The 22,532-nt window shown below is 41.5% G+C and overlaps 1 protein-coding gene across 5 annotated transcripts in view; it reads left to right on the top strand.

The window, feature by feature from the left end:
• MUSK (muscle associated receptor tyrosine kinase) overlaps positions 1–22,532 on the top strand; it is a 55,427-nt gene that overhangs the window by 5,382 nt on the left and 27,513 nt on the right. For 4 of the 5 annotated variants that reach the window (XM_064735899.1, XM_064735903.1, XM_064735901.1 and 1 more), the window contains exons 3-6: positions 2,028–2,179; positions 3,598–3,725; positions 4,209–4,350; positions 20,540–20,664. In XM_064735899.1, the coding sequence (XP_064591969.1) occupies positions 2,028–2,179; positions 3,598–3,725; positions 4,209–4,350; positions 20,540–20,664 (547 nt within the window). Of the gene's footprint in view, positions 1–2,027; positions 2,180–3,597; positions 3,726–4,208; positions 4,355–6,872; positions 6,899–20,539; positions 20,665–22,532 lie in introns of all 5 variants that reach the window. The other variant, XM_064735902.1, reaches the window with a different exon arrangement.

Raw genomic sequence — 22,532 nt, 5'->3', positions numbered from 1 at the left:
AATGCAGATCATTCATCACCTCACTCCCCTCTTCCAGAGGCCAAACATAATTCTTAAAGCCATTCCACTCTGTCTCTGAGACACAGTGCTTTGACCAAAATGGAAAATAAAGATAAAATCATCTCTTATGGTAAGGCCATAGAGCTCAGGTGCTTCATTCCTTTACAGCGACTTCTGAAGCAGCATTAGTAACAGCGTTTCATTTCACAAGGCATTAATATTCAGTACTGCTGGATACAAAAGCTCACACCAAAGACAGAGGAAAATATATATGAATATATTTGTTATTTTCTAAAAACTTGGATGAAAGCATTTGCACACTGGAAAAGCATCAGATCAGAAGACACTTTTTTCTGAAAAAAACCCTATGTAAATGTATTTCTCTGTGTGTGTGTGTGTGTGTGTGTGAGTGTGTGTGTGTATGTGTGTATCAAACTTCAAAGGGTCTAGTAATTAAAAGCAATTAATATCAGTTATTTTGTTTCCAAAATTCTCTTCTGCCAAGGTTCCAGGATCCTGGACAGACAGCAAGATTAATCTGCAAAACAAAACAGTATGTAAACTTTGAACTTCAATGAGAATAGAGCCAGTACAGACAATAGTCAGCACTAGTCTTCTGGATGTGCCTTTCCATTTGACATCAAAACTTGTGCAAGTAAGCCAGCAGGTGCCCTGTGCTGAGTGCAATGGTTACCTGGCCCATCGTCCAGAACAGGGCTTCCTTAGGACAAGAAGGGGACAGGGACAGCATGTCTTTTACATTGTGGAAAACTTCACGGCACTCTTTCTTCCCAAGCTGGAAAAGAGGAGGGAGATGTAATACTGAGTGGTGAAATGCTTTGAAAGGAAATACATACCTAAGCCATCACAATGGTACATTCAGATTAGTCAATGACTACTGTACAATTTTTAACAGTAAAAGACAAAACTTGACATATGTAGTGGTCAGATACTTGTGATTGCTTGGGATAAAATCCTCAGGTCCCAACCCTTTTTCCACTGTTCATTAAAATCTAAGTCCAATTGCATGAAGGTGCTTCCTAAAAGCGTCAACAAAGATGTGAAAATGGACACTACAAATAGTTAATGTCTTCGTGTTTATTTATACTATTTCTTTATATTTATCATAGCTTTGCAATGAAGATCAATACCTCAGCTCTCTGATTTCTCATCATCTTTCTTTCTGATTTCCTTGGCTCTCCCACTTGACTCCACATATCCCCCCTATTTACATACCACACTTCTCTTGTCATGCTCACATATGAAATTGGTCTTTGACCCACATACTTTGTTACAATATCCCATATTTTTGTTGATCCAGCTTCAGGGCTTTCTGCAGTTCTCTGAAATATCTGGGTTAAAGCCTGCTGTCATTAAACCATAGCTATCCTTGAATCCTCTAGCTTCCAGATGGCTTCAGTACATTTCTTTGCTTGTTTGTTGGTTTGGTGGGTTTTTTGCAAAACAAATAGACAAAACTACTCCAGGATGTAGACACAAAAGTTCATGGTCTTTGGTTTGTGTCTTTTTTCACAACCTTAAAAATATTTCCATAACTTTATCTGTTTAATAAAAAATCCCACTTTTTTTGCTATGCTTTGTTTTGTTTTGTTTTTCCTGAAGAAGGTTTCTTTAAACAATTTCACTACCTCTAGTTCCTGTGTAAGCATGTCTCTCTTACATTGAACAATGATACCTAAACCAGGACCTGGCTGGAACTGATTATTTGTGCTCATGCCTGTCCTTGGCCAGTCAAAACCCCAAACATGAGCTTACTGATTTTACCAATGTCTGCGGGGCAGAAGAATTGCCACTACACTAGTAACAGTCCAGAGCTGCATGGTCTAGTGAAAATTAGAATCTTAATTCAGAACTCAACATTTTCAGCACCTTCCCTTCTGTTTGTGGGTTGACAATCAGAGGTAGAATTATTGCCATTTGTAGTGACATTAGCAGTCTGCATATTCAAATGCAATTCCCTTTCTCTGTCCCTGGCTGTCCCTGACAATCCGTGCTGTGCCCTGCAGGCTGTTTGACACACGGTACAGCATCCAGAGGAATGGGCAGCTGCTGACCATCCTGAGTGTGGAGGACAGCGATGATGGGGTGTACTGCTGCACAGCAGATAACGGAGTTGGAGCAGCTGCACAGAGCTGTGGGGCTCTCCAGGTGAAAATGCGTAAGTGGGAATGCAATGTCTTCCTGATGCCACGTGAGTGTTTAATCAAAAGCCTGAGCAGACTCCCATCTATGGCACCTGGGGGTCCATGTTCAGGGCAAACCCATTCTTGGTTCTTGGGAAGGTGGGTGCAGTTCTTTCCGTCAGAGACATGGCATATGGGATCATAACTTAATGCAGTTGTGATTATTTACTTTGAATAACACATATTTGTTCTAAGCTCAAAGGGAAAAATGGATGCTTTGAAGAATGCCCTTTGTGCAAAAATCTGTAAAAGAGTTTGATAGATTAGTCCTCTGAGGCAATACTGCTTAAGTCCCTGGTGAATTTTAATTGTAAAATTTCACTATACAGATTTCTTCCTGAGGATGGCAAAATCAACTAAATTATATTCAGATGCTCTGAATAGCAGTATTGAATGTTCTGGAACACCATGTTGTAAATCTCATCATTCCACATGGAGGGGAAAAGATTTGCTCTTACAGAGAACTACATACATGCCAAACTCAGTAAAGCTGGACTCACATGGCTAGAGTTATTTACACAAGCACTTTAAAAGGCAGTGGAGGTATATTCTGGCTAAAGCATCTGTTGGTAGGAAAGGATTTGTCTGTGCTAATGAGATGACCCTCAAGGTCTGGTAATACTGGAACTCTGCATCATCCTAGTCACTTTCAGGTGGTGGCCAGGAGATGATGCTCTCTGAAAGTGTTTTTTCTGCTGGTTCATTTATCATGCAAGGGCCTCAAAATGTCAGATCTCCCAAAATATTAATATAATAATCCTTTATACTCTCAGCTCAGACTAAGGTAGACTGTGTTCTTTGAGTAAAATGAATTTAAATTTATCCCTCATTAACTTTAAGGGAGTTTGATTGCATTTTCTTTTAGGCAGTTTGACTGCATTTTCTTTTAGGCTTGATTTTCCTTTTCCTTTTCATAGTTATAAATCCTTCAGTTAAGGATGTTAATTGCATTTACACACCCTTCTTGTTGAGCTAGAGGTAAGCCTGGGTTAAAATTCTTTCAAAATCAATTCAACCCAGATCTGAGCTTTGAGACAAGACTGTTTACGCAGTGAAAAATGTCAGAACCTGGAATGCTAACATTCTTCAATACTGGAAATACTCTTATCTGAATTTGGATTTTAGCCCAGGCCCTAATTCAAATGACTGTCAAACTCCACTCAGGAAAACAAATAACCCATGCAACTTGGCTGGGTTTGCATATTTTTTAACTGAATGCTGTGCTGAAGAAAGTTCTTTCTTACCAAATAACTTCAAAACTAAGAAAGAATGCTTTATCTTCCAGCAATACACAGAAAAAGCAGCAGATTTGTGCATGTAATTCCTGAATTTGTCTTGTTCTATTATCTTGTAGCTTCATCCCAAGTTTAATTTTTGGCTTTAAAAATTTTAGGACCCAAAATAACTCGTCCACCTGTAAATGTGGAAATAATAGAAGGATTAAAGGCTGTTCTTCCATGCACTACAATGGGGAATCCAAAACCTTCTGTTTCATGGGTCAAAGGAGAAACAGTTGTAAAGGTGAGTATGAATGGTTTTCAGTAATACTAAATATTTGCTAAAGATACTGTGTTAAATATTAGCATTAGTTATAGTATTTGTAAATTCTAGTAGCTAGAAAGAAAGCATTAGGAAAATCCAGGGCTCATCTCATAAATATCTTCATTTGCAGTGATTCTACATGTGAACGAAATGTTCTCTGTGTATCTACGTTTTATGTGATATATGCCTGTCACTGCTAAGTATGGACAAATACTGAGGAAAGCACTTGTGAGTGTTCTCTTAAATAGGAGCTCTTTCAAGCTATAATTCACTCATCTGCAAAAATAGCAATGGGTGAATGTGTCATGTCATGAGCAGGAAGAGCTGGCCCCAAATCCTCGAGTTATAGGACATGTATGGTGCTCATGCATGTAAGCCCAAATTTTGTAGACAGATTTTTGATGCTGTTTGTGTGCAGCCTGCATGTAGAGTCCTCACCTCAATGGCTCCTTCCTCCGGCAGGAGACTGCTCGCATTGCTGTCCTCGATTCTGGGAATTTAAGGATACACAATGTTCAGAGAGAAGATGCAGGACAGTATCGTTGTGTAGCCAAGAACAGTTTGGGTACAGCCTATTCGAAACCTGCAAATGTGGTAGTGGAAGGTGAGTGACTTTTGAACCAGCCTCCAGCTCCATGTGCCAGCCTCTCATGCATACCCCGTTAACTTGAATTTACCTGAAGTAGTGTGTTGATGTTGTCAAAACCACCCTAGAGGGCGATAATAAAAAGGGAGAGGAGGAGAGGAGAGGAGAGGAGAGGAGAGGAGAGGAGAGGAGAGGAGAGGAGAGGAGAGGAGAGGAGAGGAGAGGAGAGGAGAGGAGAGGAGAGGAGAGGAGAGGAGAGGAGAGGAGAGGAGAGGAGAGGAGAGGAGAGGAGAGGAGAGGAGAGGAGAGGAGAGGAGAGGAGAGGAGAGGAGAGGAGAGGAGAGGAGAGGAGAGGAGAGGAGAGGAGAGGAGAGGAGAGGAGAGGAGAGGAGAGGAGAGGAGAGGAGAGGAGAGGAGAGGAGAGGAGAGGAGAGCTTTTGCCTTTGTGGACTTGAACATTTTCTGCCCACTAAATGAACACTAGGTTGGTTTTTCAGTTTCTGGTCCTTATGTGCTTTGTGTCCAGTTCTTATGTGCAGAAGGTATTTGCTTTGTGGTGTAACCATCACCAGTTTCAGAGTGCTGAGAACAGTAGACATGGGTACCCAAATGTTGGCAACTAGGTATTCTATCTTCCTGAATTGTATAAGCGAATTTGGTTTGGGCAAGGGCTTGTGGTGGGAGTGGGGGACTGACTAATTTAGTAGACAAACAAATTTTTATTTCTGATTCAGGATGACTGTAATGCAGAAAGTAGAGAGGGTCTGCATTTTCTTAGTAAGCCTCAAAACACTATTGTAGGTTATATTTGGCCTGGAGCTATCCGAGGTTACTTAGCATGCAATCCCATTTCTAAGAAGAACATAGACTTCCTTCTGGGACCAGTATCAGATATATTAGATCCAGCTATACATTACTGTAGGTCTGCTATTTTCTTAAAAAATGAGTGAATTTTTCAGGGTTTTTTTTGTCCCTTTTTAATATTTATACATACAGACCATGTATACTAGAAATTCCTTAAATAACTTTAAAACAGGAAGGCAGCCATTCTTAACCTAGATTCAGAACTGTACTTCTCCCAGGCTAAAAGTAGTGAAGCAAACTGAAAACAGTTGGGTCTTGATGTGAACAACTTGAGTCCTGGGTTTTAGTTTGGCCCCTGTCACTGAGACAATGGGCAAAGGCTTGTCAAGAGTTAAACTGTGAATGGCAGATTGGTGCTATGAACACAAACCCTGAAGGGGCTCTGTCACTGCAATTCTTTGCTCCAGATCTGCCAAAGCCAGTTAGGGAATCTAAAAACAAGCTGGAATTGCACCAAAAATCCAGGCTGCTGGTTGATAGTTTTTCTCCATCTCCAGAATTATGCAGTAGCCTGTTAATTCAAGGACTGGCAAAATAAATCACAAATACCCTACTTGGGGTGTGTATGTGTGCTCTTTTTAAAAGGAGGAAGATTAGTTCCTAATTGATCAGTGGCAGGCCAATGCTCCCACACAAATTTTCCCCTCATGTTCCATTCATGTGTTGGGTGAACAAGTAAATGCTTTCTTCAGGCTCACCTGGGTTTCTCTGGTAGGACATCTGTATAATATACCTAATTTCAGGTGGCCATCCAAACTAGACAGACACATGTTTGATTTATATTTTTGGCTTCCAAAATTCAGAGGTATTAATCCTGATTTAGTACATAGAGTGAACTGTGCAGGATCCATTTGTTCAAACTGACATCAACATTCATAATCCTGACACAGCGGCTTGCTGTGCATACAAATCCCTTCCCCTGATGGTGTTTTAGATCAATTTTCATGGATATTTAGCATAACTACATGTGCACATACCTGTGTACGCCTGCAAGTTGGTATTTGCACACATCACCCTCACACATCTCTACCATTATTTTTAGTATCCCTCCCCTCCTGCCTCTCCTACCCCATTAGTATCAGCATTTGAAAATAACTCCAAGTAAATAATATGCTAAAATTATTCAAAGCAGGAAAATCACGTTTCTGTATTCTTTGAGCATTCATAGTGTTAATCAAATTTATGAAAATTGTTGTTTATTGCTTCTCTGTAATAACGTTATGATTTTTTTGTTAATCTTGGTCCTAGTATTTGCTGGAGTCCTCAGCCTGCATTGTGTGGTTTAACATTAAAATAAAGTGAATAAGCATGGCTGGTTAACTAGGAATATTTAATTCAAGGCAAGTGTCCATTCAAGGAAAAGTGTAAATATTTATGCCTAGCTAGAGCTAAATCACTGATTTATTGTGTACTTCCATTTTAATGGGTCCTGTGTGGCACCTCACCCTTGCACAGAAGGGAGCTCTCAAGGATCATAGGTCCTTGGGGTTGAAAGGAATGACAAAAGTAAGAGTGCCTGCAAAAGCTTACAAAGTTTTATTAATAAATTACACATTTGGCATGGAAATGTGTATGGTAATCCCTGACCTCCTATATAAGCATGGGGCAGTGGATTTTGGTAAAGGGTTAGGATGAAAGGAGAGGGACTGAGAGAGAGAGAGAGGATTAAAGAGGAGGACAGAGAATGAACAGAAGGAAGAGGGCAGCACCACGAGTCCTGGTTCTAGCATCAATCCAGCTGATAGGTATGCAGGCCCCTGGAACACACGTGTGTCCCGGCTTTGTTGTCCTTTTTATAGTGAAGTTTCCATGCACTGGAGCTAAGTTTGTCACTCTCTACTCAAATGAGTTATCATGTGCAGCCCGTTATGTTTGACCTTTGTGGAAATGGGTTGGGGGGCTTCAGGGATCTTGGGTACTCTTGATCCCCCCTTACATTCCATGCTGGCTCATCAGCATCACTCCTGTGCCTCAGCTGTACTCTGTTGTGCTAACTCTGGGAGCCAGAACAAGGACACTTGTGCCAGAAAGGCACTGCCCTACTTCCATTTGGCCCCTTTCTCCAGTCATGGTTGGTAATTGGCTGGCACTACCAACAATCCTTGGTTGGCTCCACAGCTCTGTGGCTAGCAGTGTTTGAGACACACATATTAGCCCCTTATCTTCTGGCTTCCACATCCTGCAATCAGTTTAATGTATTTGTTCAAAGTGCAGAGGTGTTCTTGAAAGACTGATTCTTTGCCCTCTGCAGGCAATCAGGCTCCTAAATGTGCTTTGATCTGGCACATGCTTAAATTACTTGCTCAAGTTGGCCCAGAAATTGCAGCAAGTCACAAGTATATAGCATGAATTGTGCAGGGTCCATTTTTTCAAACTGACAACAGACTTGGCCCAAAGGTTTACACTACTGATGTACCTTACAGTACATCTGGTTTCAGTGGTCCAAGGTAGAACTATTTGAAAAATGCTGCTATTTTGATTTTCCAAATATTTTTTCATCTATTCCTTGTCAGTTTTCCTCAACATTCATAATACTGACCTCTATTTATTACTTTTAAAGCACAGCTTTAGTATTTTTAAGGTTTTATTGTTTTTAAAGCAAAGTTGAAATAATTTCAGCAATTAGATAAAAATTCAGATGCAGTTCTTGTCAGGAAAAAGAAAGCATTGAAGGCCTCTTTTAGTGGAACTGATTTTTCAGTTTTCATTAGTGAATGCTGTGAAGGAGATAAGGACTCTGTAGGCTCTTCACTCTGCATAGACCTGTCCCAGGTAAGGGCAGCCCTTTTGCTTTCCCAGGGCAGGTTTCAGGCACCAGGGCTCAGGTCATGAATTATAATTAGTTAATTCTGGCTCAGGATTTTAATTGAAAGGATTAAAAAGCCTGTCTTTTTGCATCTATTATCCAACTCTGGGGCAAACTCAGAAGAATTTGGACAAGTGATGGTGAAATAGGTTTTTTTCTTTAAAGGCATAATCCACAAGTGCTAGATATACAATCATAATGGACCTAATTGTTGGGTTTGTGGGAAGAGCTTGGTTCCTCACTGGGAACGGTGTTGAGTCTCTGGACAGCACTGCCCTCACTCAAAATCTGCCTGGGGTGCCTGGGGGGCATTTGCAGAAGAAAGAGGCCATGGAGCATCCCCTTGATTTGGGATCAGAAACCAAGCTCTGGAGATAAGGTATGGAGAAAGGATGCAAGAGGCAAGCATTGGCCAAGTGAGCCAAATGAGTGACTGTGCAAGGCAGGCATCACTCCTGAAGAAGGGTTGCACACAATTTTTGTCATCTTGGGGCATCCTGTAGCAGTAAAATGATACATGTCTTTGGTTTCCCTCTGAGGAATGTCTCGGAGGAGTAGGGTTGGTTCTTTCTGACATCTGCTGGGATCATTATAAATTAGTTCTTCATTAGTGAGCTGGTTCACAGCTGTGCAGAAGCTGCATGGTTGTATTTTCCTCATCTGGTTCTTCTAGTTACAGCCCACTCAGCTTATGAGAAAAGGACTAGTGAAAGTAATGGCATGAAGCAGAAGTTCAATAGGCAGAAACAAGCTTTTTCCACAAAGGACAAGGCTTTTGCTTTCTACAAAGCCAAACATATAAAAATGCGCTGAGTGTGTTGGGTCTGCTAAAATTAGCACGTGAAGATGACTTCCTCTTGCTATTGTACATCCAGAAGTTGGAAGGTACATTGAGATACAGAAAGTAAAGTGCGCTTTGAGATAAAGGAACAATATTATAATCTTGACTGTTTGCCAAGAAATGAGTTTTTAATTTCCTGGAGGCAACATTTCTGACCTGCAGTTATGTATTCATTTTCTATCATCTTAAGCATTTTGCTAATTAGCTTTTTAATCACTGCATTATCAACTTTGGTAATGTACACTTCTGCAAAACCTAGAAGAGTATTTATATACTCAGTGAAGCAGTACTTTGCCAAAAGATTTCCAAAGATTTCTTGTTGCTTGCTGCATTAATTCTCAAAGTGAATCTCTGGCTGAAAGGTTCCTGAATTAATCCAAGATTCAGGACTGTGGTTGAATAGAGTCATTTGCTTGCTTACCTGATCTGCAGTTCACATAGATGTCTGAAGGCTGAAGTTTATTGACAAGATGTTGACTGAGATGACTAAGATATTCCAGTTTTATCTGAAATCTGAAATCACTCCATTGGAAATAGAGAAGCAGTCATTGCCATCAATAGTGTTGAGATTTGTCATCAAATGCAGAAATTACCATTGATGAAAGGGAAAACTTAGGGCAGGGTATAAAGATTTAAGCTGTGCCAAGAAGGCATTTTTTGGGCCTCCTCTGAGCATTTGAAATCTGTAGGGTCTGTAAGACCTTTGGTTTTTTCCTTTATGCATTAGACAGATATTTATGTACATAAGCCATAGAAGGGGAGGAGTTTTCATTTTTGTTGGTATTTGCAGTGACATCAAACCGTTTCACAAAAGCCACACAAGAGCTTTTCAGGTTCAGCTTCTGGGCCTGCTGCCTAAAATTGCACAGTCTCCAAGGTCTGACATGAGCTAAGAATGATATTCCCCATATCCATTATGTGTGGATTCCCCATATCCATGAATTGTGTAATATTAAAAGAATATATTTAAAGCCATGAGCTCTTGTGTGGTGAGAGGCATGGGATTATTCCTGTTATGAGCATGCTTATCACTCAGACACAGAGTGAAGCTGTCTCATTAATTTTTTCTTAACATGCAAAATAAATTCCATTGGATGGTTTTGCTTTAATGTCTTACTATCTTTTTCAGATATTATCCTTATAGTCAGTGTTCAGATTATATGTAATTTCTGCATCAAATAAGAAGTGTGTATTGCAGAACAGCCCCAAACCAGTAAATTTTGTGCTGATTTACAGGTGCCATTGCCAGATCTGGGCTCAGTTTTTTCTTTGTTTTGAAGAATGTTTCTTCTGCCCTTAGGGGAAGGGAAATTCCACCTTGTGAATTGGTAGAATTCACATAAAGAAGGGCTCTTGTTCTTCTTCATTCTTCAAAACAACAATAAAAAAAAAATCACAAAAGAAATTGAAAAGTTGACTATGAATTTCTGCCCTGCTTACAAATGAAAAAACACCAAAAACCACATTTCAGCCTTAGCCTTATACTTAGCTTCAACTATTGAAAGAGCATTTTCTGGAAACTAATGGAGTTATTGTCACTGAAATGTACAAAGGGTTGTGGTGGATTAGGCACCACAGCAGCATGTGAATGAATGGCAGTTTTCTGACTAGGGAGACAATGTGAACAGTGTGCTGGAATGTGGTGCGCAAAAGGTTTTTCTTCCCTTGCAGGTAAAGAACAAACTTCCTGTTTTTCTCAGTGTTGCATCCAGCTAGTGAAACCTCTGAAGTTCCAGTTTGCTCAGTGATGCATTTTTAATGTTGAAAAGTGTAGAAAAAGGCAATAAATACAGGGGCTGCTATGTGACAGGAGAAAGCATGTGGATGATCCTGTTGTTTGTGTACTGAGTTAGATGCAATTCCATCTTGTGATTTATATGAAACTGAGCTTGATCTCCACCAGCCTGTGGCACCAGAGACTTGTGGAATTCAGGAGCATACTGTGTGATAACCTTTAGTTTTGAAGTTGTCACTCTACAGACATGTGTAGAAATTAGCAATCATACATCTGTAAGGAAACAAACAAACAAAATAGCCAGGGCAAACATTAGAAGAGGGAATGTGTTTAACAAAAAAACTACCTGTATTCTCCATGGATATATTAACATTTTTGGTTCAAATCTCTGCATTTTCCAGTTGTCTGAAGAAGCATCGGTTAAGGGCTACTGACCCTTTCTTTAACTAGGCCATTTCATTAATTTCTTTGCTGAAGTGTTGCTGCTTCACTTCATCCTGTGCTATTATGTGGCAATACATAAAACAATCAAATTAAAACAATTACAGAACCAAATCTCCTTATACTCCCCTGACTTAGATGTTGTTTTGTTTTGCATTCCAGCTCTGGTAGATAGATGTCTTTTCCTGGCCACATTTTATTGCTTATTACTAGCTACTAAAATAATACCCTGCCACAGGCCACAAAAATGCTTCCCTGTAAGCCACTTCTGAAAACGGCCTTAGCCTTAAAAATAGGAAGGCTTTCCTTGGAGAACCATCCATTCAGAAGAAAAGAATTGCCAGATTCCATCTAGATTTTTATTTTAATCATGTAGTCTAATTCTTGTGCCAGTCAGGAGATGGCAGACAAATTGTCAATACAAAGCAATGCCATTGCTGCTTAGTTAAGAGGCTGTCCCTCTGAAGTGTAAAGCACTAGTTTCCTTCAGATGCTTTTTGGATGTCTTATATAGTCTTGGGACAAATTTGAAAAAAATCAGATAAAGCACAGATAAATCAGCAGACTAGCAAGTCACACCAAAATTAAAGTAACAGGAATAAAAACATGTATTTAGTGAAGAAAATTCTATCAATTTGAATAGACCACATTCCAGAGGTGGTCTATGTTATGAATGAGCTGACTCCTGATATGCCATCCAAAAAGTTTTTTACACTTTTGTGTCGACTTGCCTGCAAGTGGCATAGATGATGTAGGACAGGGAGATACCAAGAGACCACTGAAGCAGCCAGTCAGCACTGTTGCCTTGCATTTCCCACAAATTAGATTTCAGTGTGAAATCAGAATTTTTATCTCTCTCATCTTTTGAGGCAGAGTGTTTTGGGTCAGGTGAATTGCCAAATAGTAAACTGGCAAGGAAGTTTGCCATTCTTCTTTTAAGTATTGGATGAAATTTCCTCACGGAAATTCAAATACCAACACTGAAGAAGAGCCTTTGGCTTGGCCTTGAGCAGAGGCAGAAGCTCTGGGAAAGGATGCCTTTCCTGTTTGTGTTGGTGCTGGTGTATGTACCTGCAGGCAATGTCCTGTGACAGTAAAGGGTGAATACAGCAGTTTGATTTTAAACATTGCAAAATGTTTATGGGGAGGAAGCATTACAAGTTTGCCTGTAATTACACCAAAGTATTTGGCTGACCTCAGTGGGGTGGCGTGGGCGTAACTGAGAACCCAGAATATCTCATTAAATCTCCTCCTACCTGTGGCACTCACCAGAGTCATCCCAAGGTTCTGAGATGCTGCAGAAGCAATCATGGCCCTAATTACAGGGTAACAGGGAAAGCTGCAGGAGGAAGAAAGCAGCCTCAGACCTTCAACAAATGACAAGTACATGTGAGCTATTCAATTTACTCCCAAATCTTGCTCCGCTGTGACACTGGCAGGAGGTTCATGCTGCCTTTGAGTCATTATCACAGGGTGGCCTCTTGCAATGAGGAGCTGCAATGAGGCTTCAGACAAGGCACATACACAGAATTCTTCTTTAAAAGCATTTGAGCCTGTTATTTCCTTTCGCAAAAGCCTCTTTCCCCTAACAAAGACCTTGGGAAGGCACTTGAAAAACTTATGACCTTCTCACATCATTGAATGAATTGTGGGTTTAAGAGAAAAAATGACATGGCAATTAAAATCCGTCTCTTCTCTAAACCATTGGCTAGCTAGAAAGCATGAGCTTCCCACAGAGCAATGGGGGGAGTGGAGGATAGAGAATATCCATAGCTGTCAGATAAAGGGGACCAGAGCAAACTGAGACAACCATTCTGAAGTTGCTGGAGCTCCTCATAGACCCTCACAAAAAGGGTATATCAAATGGGGAGTTGAGAATTTGGAAAAGAGATGGATCTCTGTTGTAGGAGGAACTAGATGAGTTTGCAACACTAAAAATCAAGAATGTGTGATGGATAAGATGAGCAGGGAACAGGTTCCTTGCTGTCCCCAAACCAAGGAACATCCTAGCAGGTACTGAGCAGCACTTTAAACCAGACAGAAGGAACTACTTTTCACATGATATGTAATTAAATTTATGGTACTGCTAATACCAGTGGTGAAGACCAGATGTCAGGATGATGTGTGGATTATCTCATTTTTGGGTGTGCATAACCACGATTTCAATATGTGCACACAGACTAGTAGCCTTGGCAGCAGCCATGATGGGTCATGATCATGAGTGGAACAGGCAAAGGAATTGCTCCTTGACTTCAGGAGGCTGGGAACTTCCTTTCCAATTTCACATTCAGTAGTCGGTAGGGGCAAAGATAAATGCATCAGATATGACTCTGTACTGTAGACAAGACAGATCATAAGGAGGTTTAAAAGGGTTTTTCCTTCAAAGAAACCAAACACAAATATAAGACCAGTAATGACATGAGAAGAATTTCCTCATTCATTTCCTTGGGAAGTAATTTGAACGCATTATCCTCACTTGTCCTTGAATCTAGTGTTTGCTCTGTATATAGAGATGAACACTTGTACAGAACAGGTTTTATATAGTTACACAGGATATAAGCTATCTATTTACATTTTACTCCTGGTTATTACATCTTTGTGTATTTGTGGTGTCTCCTTTTAGGATTCCAGAGACATCTACATGGAGTGTAAAGTCCTTCACAGCTGAAAAGTTAGTGGCTGATATATTTACCATCACATCAGTCCTTCTACTAATGTAAATTGTTCTACCACCCATAAATCTAGGAGTCCACCCTAAAATAAAGTTAGCTTGAAAAGTTATTGCCTTGCTATGAAAAAATTTTCTATCAGACACTAGAGCTTTGAATCTGAAGGCATATGATTCAGGATGGAGATGTTGTGCTTTTCTCCATCTTCCTTTCACACAGTTCTTGAACTGTCCCACCTCATGGCCTCAGGCTGAGTGTCTATATATTGCTGTGGAATCTAGCCTGTGCTGCATGATGCTTTAAGGACTACAACAAGACCCAAGTCTCCCAATTAATATATCAGGAGCCAGAAGAACTTGCATCTTGCCATTGTGTACAAAATGCAGATACTTCAGATGCATTGGAGCCTTATCCTCCTGAGTTACCACAATAAAAGGGTGAGGGTCAGTGGATGATGAAGTACTGCTTGCTTACAACTTGCTTACAGCTCTTCCTCACCTTGCTTTTTTGGGCCCCATATATAATAGTGCTGCTCCTTGAGAAATAATACAGTGATTGTGTGGGTTTCCTACAGTGTGTATGTACTTTTTTTTTGCTTTGATAACTTGTATACACATGGTTCTCTAGCAATAAACATGTTTGTACATAGATTAAATAAAATAGGTAAGCAATTTGATAGAGATAAATGGAAGTGTCTCATATCAGCTTTGCTGGAGCTGTTTTGCTCCTCTTTGTATTTACTTGGTAGACTTACAAAAAAAGATAAGTGCTGCAACTTAGGTAAGAAATACTTGGAGATCAAAGTAGAACTGACCTTGCAGTTATCTTGGGATTTAATTATTACCTCATCCCCCTTTTGGAAGTGCTAAGCCATGCTCAGAAGCTGCTGCTGCTGCTGCGGCTGCTGCTGCTGCTGCAAGAGGAGTGGTTGACTCCTTGTCTCCTTGTCCTTGCTGGAGAATATGTTTGTTCTCCAAGGTGGGATTTGGTTCTGTCATGTCAGCTGCAGAGACTGTATCTTGCCTGGTCAGCCCTGGTTCTTGGAATGTGATTAGCTGCTGCACACAGCTTGGAGTGGCTGTCTCTGTGACTGCTGATCCATAAGCATGGTATGTGGTCTGTTCTTGGCACTGGTATTTAAAGAATTTTTTTCATTTTATGGAGCTAATGCTAGAAAACACAAATGCTGCAGATTTTTATGTATTTAAAAGTGTATTTGTCAGACCTTCCCTCATCTCTCACCTGTGGGAAGGAAATGGTAGTCTCTCTGCTTTTTACCTCTCCCTGATTGCCTGGTTTAGGCTTGTCAGGAAGGGTGAATGGTTATGCACTGAATGAATCTGAATGGGAAGTTAGACAAATGGACTTCTCACTGGCAAAAATCACAGTGGCACAAGTTCATGGCTCTTCACAGCATACAGCTAGCAAGCAGAAATATTTTTTCTATGGCTTTGTAAGAAAAGTCCAAGCCCAGTAGCACCTCTGCAGAAAAGAAATAATTCTGACCTTTCATGCTTCAGGTACAAAAGAGCTATGGGAACACTGGCAAATACAAACAAAAAATGTTTGCAATTTAGCTAATTACTTATACATGAATTTTGTACAGTGCAAAGTCTTTGCCAGGGTATTTATATCTGGAAAGCTTCCAAGACAATATGTGGTTTACCAGTTCCGGCAGCAGTGTAGACATACTGGATCTCAACACAACACTGGATGCAAAGGAAAATGCGTTGTGCACACAAGATTTGCGTTTACACACTGTGTTCTGCAGCTTAGCTGCAAAAATAATATGCTTAAGACCTGGTTTCAGCCACCCAAAAGGTCATATTTCATTGATAAATACAAAGCAGTGGTGGAAAGCGAGGCAGATTGAGATATCAGACCTGGGAGGACAGGCACATTGGGTCTGGCTCCTGTATAAGAGCAGGCTTTGGCTGCAGTGGGAAGGGAATGTTGCCAGGCAGTTCCCAACACAAAGTTAGCTCCTGGTGGCCTTACCTTGCTTTGGACTACGGGGGATGCAGATGCTTTACAGCACGACAGGACTCTGTCAACAAACTCTTGGATGTGAACACCTGTGGATGTCAACAGGCTAAGTTAATCCACATACATGGGAAAGTGTTGCTCATATTCTCTTAAATTCAGGGTTCACCAAAGAAACTGTGGCCTCTGGATAAAAAGCAACCTACCCCACATCCCAAAACTAGTGCTTGAGTGATCCTGGTGTTGCCTTTTTCCCAACCTGGAACTGAAACTCAAGATCATTTTAGTAAGGACATAATATAAGAGTGAATCTTTATTTGAAGGCCTTCAGGGGCAGTTATGGAAAGATGTCCACAAAAGCCCACCCTCCCAAGGATGAGTGCATTTTTGTAGGTTTTAGGAAATTAGCATAATTGATAAGCACCAATTAGGGGGACAAATGTTGATGTAATTCCGCCCCCCTCCCCAGGTCAAGCCCCTTTTCTGGAGTCCCCCACTCAGCACTAGCTGGGCTTTGTCCATGAAATGTGTCCCAAAGAGTTGTTGTAGGCCTTGGTTCCCAGGAGGAACCAAGACAGCAGAGGGGCCCTGCACCTCCCCGGGCTTGGAGCTCTGCAAGTTCTTTTGTCTTTCTGCCTCGGGAAGGGCCATGGAAAAGTACTGGGAAAACCAGCAACTAGTACAATAGGCTACAGAGCTACAAATGTATGTGTGAAGAATACAGAGAGCATATTAAAGTAAAAAGGCAAAAAAACAAACAGCATCACTAGTGCTCTGGGCATCATTTTGTCCTTTCCCCAAAGCAGCAGCATGGCTCCAGGCAACCTACACAGCTGTCTGGTTGTGACTGGCCAAATCCAGCCTTCTTTAACAAAAAATAGGCCTTACCCAGACTGAGGGCAGGCATCTGCCAGGACTGCGGGACCAGACCCCAAACCTGGGAAATTAAACATAGCTCCATCAAAGCCAATGGGGAAAAAAAGTCACCTGGAAAGAGTTAGCCATTCAATGTGGAGGCAGGGGGGAGGGCATACTGCTTTAATCTTTTTATAGTATAAAAATTTTGTGAGTGAATTAAAGCTCTACTGTTTGGACTGGATGATGTTACGTAATTCTCAGAAACGAGAGAAGCTGGCCACGGTACAGATACCTCCTAGCAAGCCCTGCAGTGCACAGAACATCATTTACCAAGGCTGTAAAAAATACATTTATTAAGGGGCTTGGGAGTGAAATTTGACATGCTGGCTTGGCTTTCAGCTGTCTGGATTTCATTTACAGCTCATCTGTTTTATTTTCCACTGAAATAAATAAATAAATTAAGCTGTCCTTGCCCACTTTCCCTAACTGCTTTTTTGGCATGCCTGTGGGTGAATCCAGTGCAGAGAGCCAAGGGGTATTGATAAGAATGTTGCTAATCTTGTGATAGTAATGTAGCTAAACAAGCAAAGGCAAAATCCAAATTCAGGAGGATGTGGAAAAAGACAAAAGACAAACAAGTAATGGAAGCATTAGAAATCACTGATTGTTGGAAATTTTCACTCTGAGGAAAATTGAGAATAAGAAAAGGTCATGAACCCACCAAAAAAAAGAATTTTACAAACATTTATTTCTATTTCCTGATCCTTCTTCTTGTCTTTCACATACCTCTTCCTGCCAACTACGCTACCACCAGATTTGCCATTTCCTACTTGCCTTTGCCTCTTGTCTTTACTTGTGGAATTGGGGGTTGGGGGAGGAGAGGGAGGGGGCAGAAAAATCATGGTTGTGGGGTATGTGTTCTGCCATTTAGATACAGGACAGATTTGGTTGCTCATGCAGTTGCCAAAATGGACCCTGAGCTCATCCTGGTGTTCTTGCCCTGCTTTGCACAGGTGGATGGTGACACTGGCTGCACTTATGCAACCCATCCTGACTTTCCCACAGCACTCAAGTCTGACAGCAATGTCAATGTGTTGATCATCTACCCATAGATTATGCGGTTGAGAAATAGGTGATACTATTTTTTTAATACTCTTTCTCAGTGATTAAGAGTCCTTTGGAAAATATGTCCCTGGATCGGCTGATCAGCTATGCTCCAAAACCTCTTAGGACCCGGAAAGTCTGGTTCTTGTCCCAGGAAATTTCTCATTTAAAAATAAAATAATTAATTCCCTTAATTGCCCCCCCCCCCCCCCCAGTTTATTCCAGTAGTACCATCTACAGCTTCATACTTAAGTAAGATATTTGAAAGCATGCAAATGTAAGTATCTGAAATGTTAAAGAATTAAATCTGTAACTTTAATTCTGAAGGTCTTGAAAAATGCACATGATAGCCCTGGGGATAGAAGGAATTTCAATTCTTCCACACTTTGGAAATCAGCTTAGTTGCTTATAGACCAAATTTTACTTAGCCATCCCTCCCTGCAGTACTTGCCACTAGAAACATGTGAAAGTTTAGGAGCTGTTGCTGGATTTTTTAGTCCCAGTATTTGGTGTTTTAGGATCTTAAGAATGGCCTGATGCTTTACCTTGCCTATGGTGGCAGACAACTGCTTACCTAGCAGTGTGCTGGGCTACTAAAGCGAGTGCAGTTATCAGTGCTGATGGTTGGACGCTGGGAGGAGGAATGCAGCTTTCTGACCTTCCCATAGGCACCATGCCAGGCATGAGCTGAGCCTGCCATAGTGCTTGCTGTGGCTTTGCACCCTGCCTGTGCTATTGCCATTCTCAAAGTGTGCCTTTTTTTCCTCCTGGCTGAAAGATCCTAGCAGATTTTGGGAGATCACCTAGTACAGAGGAGGACATATATGCCACCATCCAGCATCAGCTAACTGGGCGCTGGTAATTTGTCACTTTGGTATTAATTTAACTGAGCAGCAGAGTCAGAGAGCAGCATCAGGTGGGCAAGGGTCCCAGCAGCATATTGGGCAGCACAAGAGAAGCACTAAGGGCCATATTCCAACCCTGGAAGGAAACGTGCTGGCTTCAGCTGGAGCCATGTGAACGTAACTGCTGCCAGAGGACAGGCCCCAAAGTTTAGTATTTCTCCAAATGAAGTATAAAAATAATTATGAGCTTAGCCTGCAAAACTTGGGTCCGAATTCATAACCATCTGGTGTTAATGGCCTGAAGTGAAACTTCAGACAAAGGTTTCATTTTACTTATTTTTCATGAGAAAAGCTTCTGGCCAGTGACTGCAGCTTTGCTTATTACTGATGGAGCTTCATACCTGCTGCCTGGCTGAGGGGTAAGGAGGTGCAGAAGCCTGATACTGCTCTGCTTTGGCTTTAGGCAGGTGGCACTGAGCAGAGACAGTGGGATTGCTTGAAGCATGCTGCAGAATTAAGAAGCTCAATATAATATTTATCCTCTCTCCATTTTCACTTAACTAACACTAAACTTAATCTTCCAAAAAGCCTCTGCCCAAGAGATTATTGAAAGGCAAAAAGGATTCCATGCTGAAATTAACTCTGACTGCTACTTATCTATGAGCAAAAGCTGTTTTTAGGCTCTTTGTCAAAACAAACCTCAGCTGCATACTAGCTGAGAACTGGGCGGAAGGACTATGTGGAAAGCACATACTTTTTTTCAGTTCAACTGAAATTTTGCAGACAAAGCCTTCCCATCCCAAATAGTGGGGACACTATTAGGAACACTAAGGGGAACACTTAAATGCTCTAATTCTGAACAGGGCAAACAGAAGATGCTGACGTGGTGAGGTATGTTGATAAGGAAAAACACACAGATAAAAGTGGCAAACAAGATCTCAGGCTTTTCTGACAACACTAAGAGAAACTTCCCAGCTTCTTATAATTTCCGATGGAGATTTTTAGACATTACTGTGTGGTCTAGAAGGTGTAACTCACTAAGCATGAGAAATTTGAGTAAGAAATAGCAGTGCTTTTGAGCCTGCTTCTGTACAGACATTCTGGTGTTTCCATTAAAAATTTTAGGTCAAAACTCAAATGTTCCAGGTGGGAAGTTTCTCTTCTCTGCTTTTCTCTATGTGGTCCAAGTACAGCAGCTTGTTAAGACCATCAGGGTTGTGTTTCTGGATCAAAATAAGTTTTCAGCAAAAATACTTCAGTTGTTATTTCTGGCCAACAGTCCTCACCCTTGCCCCCTTCCCCAATTCCAAATCCCCCCATTCCCTATCTCCCCCCAACCCAACCCAACAACAACAAAAAACAACAACAAAAACGGAAGGGGGCTGGGTGAAGGGAATGCTTATGTCACTTTTCTGCAGGGGGCCCAGTAACCATATGTCCACAAAAGAAGCAAGAGCTGTAGAAATGAGAAGCCACTTCAAAAATCTACTTTTCCACTGCAATCTCATCTTCCTAAAGTTTTTGCCAGCCACTCTCTCATACCTCAATGCTTGATGTTAGACATTTCCCCTCAGGGCAGCTTGTTGTTGTGTGGAAAATGCCAGTGTTTGCAGCACTCCATGGCAAGTTTTCATCACTGCAATCAGACTGAGATGTTTATCTGACCCTTAACCTTCATGGCACATATCCATACTGGTGGTTCTTAATGGTTCAGACAAAGTTTCACAGGTCAGCTGGGGAAGGGCAGCATGGTAACTTGCTGCTTTTTTTGCTGTAAGCTGTTCCATCTGCATGCTACCAAAGAGTTTCCTCTCGGTTTTCTTGCACATTACCTCCTCTAGGCTTTGGACTTGACACAAATTTCCAGCGGTAAACTTATGGTCCATAAGGTGCAGAATGTAACTATTTGCAGAATGTAAATATTTTTTTGTCCTCCTCATGGGAAGCCTGTTCATGCTCTACTTTTATTCATGGAGCTGTGACTTACATCAAGGAGTACCCCCAGGCACCAGCCTCAGCATTACATTATTGTTCAACGAGCACCTTTGTCTTCTCTTACAGTGTTTGCCAGAATCCTGAAGGCTCCTGAATCCCAAAACATCACCTTTGGGTCCGTGGTGACACTGCGGTGCACAGCAACTGGCATTCCAGTCCCTACTGTCACCTGGCTGGAAAATGGGAAAGCTGTAAGTGCCTCTTTTTCATGTTTTTGGCACTGGAGGACTGCTATCAGCTGGAAGGGCTGGTAGTCAGCACCAGTGATTTCTATTCCTTCCTAACTTAGCACCTTGTTTTTCAAACTGGTTGAGTCCAGCTCATCTCTCTGCTACAGTTTTCCCTGGAAAAATATTGTCCCCCTTATCCACGGTGTTGTATTACTTAATATTTTAGGATCTAAAAAGCCCAAGATTAATTTGTTAGGATCTAAAAAGCCCAAGAAGGGCTCTTTAGATCTTTCCAACCATCCTCCAAGACAGAATTTCTAGGACTTCATTGTGTCTTTCTGCAGCTATCTTTCCCTTCCTTTTTAAATAACATGGTAACAATAATAAGGAAAATTGCATATCTGACAAATATGTAAAATATGACATGGAGTTAGATGGACCAAACTGTTTTGAGGTCAAATACCTGTGGAACCACATTATGCACAGGATATTTGAAGAAGATATTAGATCTGAAATTTTCTAGGCTGACCTACGTGATGTGAAATATCTCATGAATTTATGCCTGGGCGGGAACATCTTCTTAAGAAAGGCACACCCTCTTCAGTGGCAGGCACTAAAGAATGCAAATCCACTGTGTCTCATAGGAAAGATTCTGTGGTGTAATGATCCTGACCACTTAATATGGGTGCTTGCTTTCAATTTGCCTGGCTTTCATGCCTGTGTGTAGGCTGTTGCAATGCCTTCATATCAGTGAGCTGAATACCTGCTTGATGTCTAATATTGCCTGTGTGGGAGTGAGCAGGGAACCAGTCATGGTAGCATTGCAGCCCAAGCCTGCCATAGCTTCCCTCTAGTCTTCATGCACATTTTATACTCTCTTTGGTCTTTTGACAGCTTTTTAAAGGGCGTGATCTCCAGGGCATGATTCTGTGGAGGCAGGTGGAGTGTCTGCTGAGTGCAGGCTGGTGATCTGCTTTTGCTCTTTCTCATGGACCTCCTGTCAGCCCCGAGTCCTTCTGAGCATAGGCTGATCCTGATTCCTGTGGACTTGCTGGTCCAGAGGACCAATAAATCCCCTTGGTTCTTACTTCAAGGGGATATCACTATTTTGTTTTGTATCTCCTCTCTCCACACATTAAAACAAGTTATTAAGACCCCATGGCTACTCTGCAGGCTGTCTTCCTTCCTTGCCTCCTCTATACCTTACTGTGTCCTCCAGTCTGATTAGGGCTAATTTTCTATATTCCTTCTGTGTTGCTAGGCAGAGCAGCAAAGGGATCAGATCAGCCTCTGCTGGGACCCATGGGTTCTTGGTGGTTTCTGACAATATTTAGTTTGAGACAACTGTAGGTGTTTATTTAAGACTTCTTACCCACCGAGAATGCGACCTTTTGCAGGGGTCAGGGGTACCTGGAAAGAGCAATATATTTTCATAGCACAGACCTGTACTCTGCTGAGATCCCAGTGAGTGGGTCCCACAGAGAGCTGAGGTACGTGAGATGATGGCCCTGCCTGGACCACTGTCTCACTGGTCATATCTGCTCTGCCCCACAGCTGTCTGAAAGGCATAGCCCAGTACCAGGAGGGTAGTGTTCCTGATTGCCTCATGTTAAATATGGCAAGGAAAGCTTAATGAGAGCCTGTCTCTGGGAGAGTCAGCAGGAAGGCAGTGGATGGGGCATGGTGAATTTGAGGGTTGGTTCACAGCAAGGGTGAGTCCTTTGAAGATGCAGCATGCCTGTGGCATTATGGTTTTTGAACACCAACCTGTAATTGTCCTGAGGTTCAAAGAACAGGAGTCTGCTGAGCTTACTGAGCTTCCTTGGAAAAGGAGGAGGAAACTCCTCTGTGCAGCAGTTGCCTGGCCTACCTATTTAGAAACACAATAC

Source organism: Zonotrichia leucophrys, chromosome Z (assembly GCF_028769735.1).
Source record: "Zonotrichia leucophrys gambelii isolate GWCS_2022_RI chromosome Z, RI_Zleu_2.0, whole genome shotgun sequence".
In the NCBI taxonomy this organism is placed as follows: Eukaryota; Metazoa; Chordata; class Aves; order Passeriformes; family Passerellidae; genus Zonotrichia; species Zonotrichia leucophrys.
The sequence above is the reverse complement of the archived record's forward strand: the minus strand, read 5'-3'. Positions and strand labels throughout refer to the sequence as shown.